Source organism: Sceloporus occidentalis, unplaced genomic scaffold (assembly GCF_023333645.1).
Source record: "Sceloporus occidentalis isolate IW3139 unplaced genomic scaffold, rSceOcc1.0.p SCAF_17, whole genome shotgun sequence".
In the NCBI taxonomy this organism is placed as follows: domain Eukaryota; kingdom Metazoa; phylum Chordata; class Lepidosauria; order Squamata; family Phrynosomatidae; genus Sceloporus; species Sceloporus occidentalis.
In genome coordinates this window covers 3,407,356-3,413,109 of record NW_028316997.1, presented here as the reverse complement: position 1 = coordinate 3,413,109, position 5,754 = coordinate 3,407,356, and the positions used below count along the sequence as shown (strand labels likewise).

The 5,754-nt window shown below is 39.9% G+C and overlaps 1 protein-coding gene across 1 annotated transcript; it reads left to right on the top strand.

Moving 5' to 3' along the window:
• The first annotated feature begins 383 nt into the window (after window positions 1-383).
• Window positions 384-1,835, top strand: LOC149302753 (G protein-coupled receptor 61-like). Its single transcript, XM_089481964.1, has one exon. It carries the CDS (start codon window positions 384-386, stop codon window positions 1,833-1,835), a length of 1,452 nt encoding a protein of 483 aa, XP_089338090.1.
• The last annotated feature ends 3,919 nt before the right edge of the window (window positions 1,836-5,754 follow it).

The window sequence follows — 5,754 nt, the reverse complement described above, 5'->3', positions numbered from 1 at the left end:
CCCCCACACTTGGTAATAGTGCGCTATAGTAGCCAATGACGTCATCGTAGGTACACCTGATTAAAAGCCCCAGGGAAAGATTCAATGTGAAGAATTCAATGATAATAAGTGCAACCGGGGTCAGTCCCTGTCACCTGACGTCAAGTGTGATCATATGGATAGTCACAGGCAGCCTCCTCCTCTGTCACAGCCAGTGTGGGAAGCCAGCACTACCCATTTACACGCCCGCGGGGCTGGGGATAGTGGATCGTTACAGGTATGGCATTGGTAGCCAGATGCTAAGGGGATGTGTGATGTGAAGGGTCCACCTTCAGGTGAAGAATGCACCGCTATACCGCTGCATTGGCTACACCGGGGACGGCTGGTGGAGGAGGGAGGTAAGGATGACCGATTCAAGCAAGGGAAGAGCCCTGCTTTACTGGATAGCTGTCGGGGAAATGACCGCAGCTCCTGCGGTAACCGTGCTGGGCATGGAGGCTTTGCAGACACACGACGCAGCCCTGAATAGCAGCAGTAGCGACAACAGCTCGTCTCTCCCCCTGCTGGATACTGCGGACCGAGCTCTGCACGATGCGGACACCATCTCTCGGTACATTGGGCTCTTCTTCATGCTCCTCCTGGATCTGGTAGCGGTGACCGGGAATGTGGCTGTGGCCGCCGTCATCCTCAAAACGCCCAAACTCCGGAAATTTCTGTTCGTGGTGCACCTGTGCATTATAGACGTCTTAGCTGCCATTACGCTCATGCCTTTGGGGATTGTGGCGAGCACAGGGCGAGTGGCGTTCGGAGATTCTCTGTGCCAAGCATATGTCTCCTTGGAGGTCTGCTTCAGCAGCGCATCCATCCTCACAGTGTCTGCCATAAACATAGAACGCTATTACTATATAGTGCATCCCATGAGGTATGAAGTGAAGATGACCCTGGGTCTGGCCATCTCTGTCATGGTTTTTATATGGGTTCAGTCATCCTTGACATCGGCCGTGCCATTCTTCACGCCACAATTAGATGGCATTGAGCCCAACACTAGCAGTCTTGTCAATGACACACGCTGCTCATTACAGAGGAATGCAGGGAATTACAAGAAAGTGTTCGTGACGTTTTTTGTTACAGTGTATTTTGTGATTCCTCTCCTAATCATACTGACTGTCTACTGCAACGTCTTCAAAGTAGCAAGGATTGCAGCTCTGCAGCATGGACCACTACCATCCTGGGCAGCTAGCCCTCGGCAACGGACCAACTCGGATGGCAGTCAGGCAAACATTATGGCAGGGAACAGATCTCATAGGGTGTCACCAGAGAGGACAATCGGTGGAGCAAAAGCAGCTTTCACACTCATGATAATTGGGGGTCAATTTGTCATGTGTTGGCTGCCTTATTTTATTTTCCATGTGCAGAATGCTTTGGAATCCAGTCCATCCAAGGCATCAGACAAGTGGGAGAATATAGTAAGATGGTTTGCATACACATCCTTTACTGTTAACCCATTCTTTTATGGCTGTCTAAACAGGCAAATCAGAGCAGAACTCACCAGGATACCCAAATGCTTTCTGAAGCAGTCCTTGGATGAAGAACTGGGCCTCTCAAGTCAAGAAGGCTCAGTTGAGGAGAACTTTCTCCAGTTTCTCCAAAGAACTGGCTGTGTGGTGGACAGAAGGAACAGCTTTCCTATTTCTACTGGCACTAGACTGCTTGTTAATCAAAGTACCCTGAGTTTCAGAATGCCAGGTCAAATCTTGGAGGAAACTCCAGAGCTACTGGAAAAGGAGTACACAGTGGGGTTTAGAAGTATTCAAACACATACTGAGCAAGATAACTATTTAGGAGTAACAAAGTGATATTTTATTTCTTTCTCTGAAGACATTGTTGGACATATGCTTGTTGTGACACATTGACAGTACAAAATAAGTGCTCCTATCTCTTGAAAAACATTTTTAGCTTTTGTTTACATTGTTGTTTTTCTTCATCTAATTGGAGAATGGAACATATTTACTAAAGAACTTCCCCGAGAGCTTAAAAGACTGGAAGATTTCAATAGATGAGAAAATATGTAGAAAAAGACATGAGGCTGTGCCTTTAAAGCTGTATGTATATATATATATGTATGTGTGCAAGTACAACTAAAGAAGACACATTTTCACATTGAATGCAGTGTTTGTGTAAATTCAAAAGGCACAACCACTGGTAAGGGCCATGGACATTGTACAGGTATAGTATAGGTAAAATGTGTTCTAAAAAAAAGATTGTATTTCAATAAGGAGATTGTTTTTCTGAACTATTTGTGCATTCCACCACAAACATACCTTGTCTCCAGAAGATGAAAATGACCCATATGTGCTTGGATACTTTCTATTACCAGCATTTGATCTTTTAATGTATCTTTAGCTAGCGTAGGGTCAGGGATCCCTGAAATCAGACAAACCTGTTTTGGCACAAGAGCCCATAAGGGATGCCATTTGCTTCTAGGATTAAAATTCTATGCAACATAAAAAAAATATGAAAACTAGAAAACTTTAAGATTAGATGAGAACCTTTTCCGGCCAGTGATCTGTCACATTGTCTTATGTTAACAGTAGGCTAAATGTTTCAAACTACAGAAAAATGAATAATAGCTGTTAATTTAGTTTTTTTTTCCTTTTCTTTTTTAGGGTACTGGGCAGACATTCTTACAGGCTCAAACGCCACTGAAGTACCTTTATGTGTTCCTATGGCATTGCCCAAGAAAAGGCAAACCCTAATTTAAAAATATAAAGCACTGAAAAGGGGATTTTCTACCCTTCTTCAAGTCGTAAAGATGGCAGCACATAAAAGCATTATTGGACTTTTATTAGCCATTAGTAAGATTCAAATCTAAAGGAAACCATTTTTACATAGGTAGACGGTATATGTTTACCTGAACAACAACATTAGGCCCTGAACAAATCTAGATTGCTGTGTCACAAATACACCTTAAAAGCTGCATACCATGCTCTTTACGGACCTAAAAATAATCCTGTGTATCACTGAGCAATACTATGTTGGTATCTCGAATATCTACCTTGTCTGCGACACAGATCATCATGCTAAGGGGTGAGGGATGGGGGTAAATAGATGTGTTATAGCCTTTCTATCCTCAAATCTATTTGATCTAGATTAAAAGCAAGATGTGATTTCAGCTGCATTTTAGATGTCAAATAGTATAAAACTTTATTCAAGATGATTATGAACCATAAAGTGTTTCATTTTAAAAATTAAGATGGTGGTATGTTTTTTTCCCCCATTATTATGAAAATGACTTATAAATATCTTGTGAAATGATCTGTTGTGGTAAATATTAGTTTTTTTTAAAATCTGCTAGATATAAACTTTGATTTTTCAATGCATTAAATGGTTTCTTAATTTTCAAGTTTAAGTTTATTTGCATATGCGCTGTAACACCCATCTGCATGTTTTGGGTAAATATCAAGCACAAATTAGCAATAATAAATTGCCAAATGATAAAACTACAAGTGGTGAATTGTAAAAATGTTTTATGTACCATTGCCATCAATAAATCTGCATAAACAGTGCAACATTTACATTTGTTTATTAGTGTAACAAAAAACATGGTAAATGTAGTTGAATTGGCTTTTTGAAGATATCATTCTTGATATAGATTTCATTCTAAGCCAAAGGAACACCCCAGGCCTACCGTTAGGTAAAATACATACAGAGGTCCATGTTGTGTGCATTTTATTGCAGTTAGCAAATTAGATTTATCTACCTTAACACTTGTACACTTCCCACACAAGCTCTTTAGCACTCCCACTTAAATCAATAGCCGTTCAGCTAGCATATATGTGACTATGTGATTGTCACTTTTGAACTCGTGAGTATGCAATTGGAACTGCTAAAGTGCATGCGCAGGGCATGTAGCAGGAAGGGGAGGCAAAAAATAATTCATGTACCAATTTAAGCACAGCAAAATACATTGATGTCCATACAGAATGGACATCAATACCTGAAAATGAGCTCATGTATTTGATATTTGCTACTTATAAATGAAAATGCATCAGATGACAGCTTTGAAGTAGGTCACATAAAAGATGCTCCTTTACAACATGTTTTATTTATTATAATCTACAAGATGGTTTAAAACAAAACAGACTGAACATCCTGCTCCTTTACCCACCCGTTCGACATATGTGGAGTTCCTAGCACAATGCAAATTCATTCTATATATAAGCTTTCTCAGTAGGTGTTGAAAGAAAAAACAGCTTTGGCTCCTGCCACCAGTCATTATCTGTGTTTTGCTGTTCTAGTTCCGCTAATCACTCCAGCTATCACCTGGATGTCAATGCTTATCATAGCTATGTGTCACCTTTAATTGAACATTTTTTGCATGCAAATGCATTTAGGGATTCCTGAAAATACCCTCTATGCATTCCCCCAAATGTATTTACATTGTATGAGATGCACTCAGCTGTACAAGAATTTGCCACTGCAGAATTTTAACTTGTTTGCGACAGCAATTCTGTATTGGTGAAGTTGTATGGGACATTAAGTAAATATGGCTGCCATTTTTGCACCTAGGCTGTTAGTCTTATTACAACTGTAAAACTCCACCTGATCTATGCACATTATCAAGTGGTGGAATTTGATAAATTAATATTACCCAATATGATGTTGTGTTATTACAAAGTACCATATACTTAAATGCAAACAAAAAATGCAAACTGAAATTTTACCTTGAATTTTTATTTTAATTTTTTAACAATTCATATAGAACAACAGCACTATAATTTATAAGTCCTTTAAAGAGTTAGCAGTAACACCAGCGTGTCCTTAACATGAGGCCACAGAAAAACTCAGTGGGGTTGAGGTCAGAGCTCAGTGCGGGCTAGTCAAGTTCTTCCATACCATAGCATCGTCTTGAGAATTTCTTGGTATGTTGCCTTCAGTATACCAATGCATTTTGGACAATGCTATGGTTCCAATTTTCTGGGAATATTTTGGGTAAGGCCCTTTTCTATTCTAGTATGACTGTGTCCCAAAACAAGGTGTAAAGAAATGGTTGTAAACAAGGTGTAAAGAAATGGTTGGATGAGTTTGGTGTGGACGTTCTGACTTTAGGATGAACTGGAATGGAGATTGCGAGCCAGGCCTTCTCGTCAAACATCAGTGTCTGACCTTACAAAAGCTCTGCTGGATGAATGGGCAGAAATTCCCACAGAAACACTCGAAAATCATGTGGAAAGCCTTCCCAGCTTCCCAGAATGGAAGCTGTTATAGGCTGCATGGGGGGGGGGGGGACTACTACATGCAATGTCATAAAAGTCCCCGTTGGTGGAATGGTCAGGTGCCCTAATATATTTGTCCATATAGTGTAGAATCAATGGCCTGTTTGGGCCCTTTGAGAACGGAAGATGTTCTCGGTGGGTCAAAAATGCTAAATACTCTGCTGCTCACAGTGCTTGCCAGTGCAAAGTGCTATTTTCTATTTATAGATATAGATGGATATGTGAACTCCGGTAGTGATAACTAGAGTTTTTTAATGCCTAAAAGCTTAAAAAATTCCAAAGAAATCTTAATAGACCGAGGGCTGATAATAGGTGTCAAGATTATGTAACTCAGGAAGATATGTTATATTTTGCATTTCTACATTCTACATCTGTTTGCTAGAAAAACAAAACACCATGATTTTTAAAAAATTTAATGTTTATTATAAAAGACACAGAATTTCTATGTTAATCAAGGATTTTGGCATACTGCATGTTGTTCTGGTCATAAACATAATAT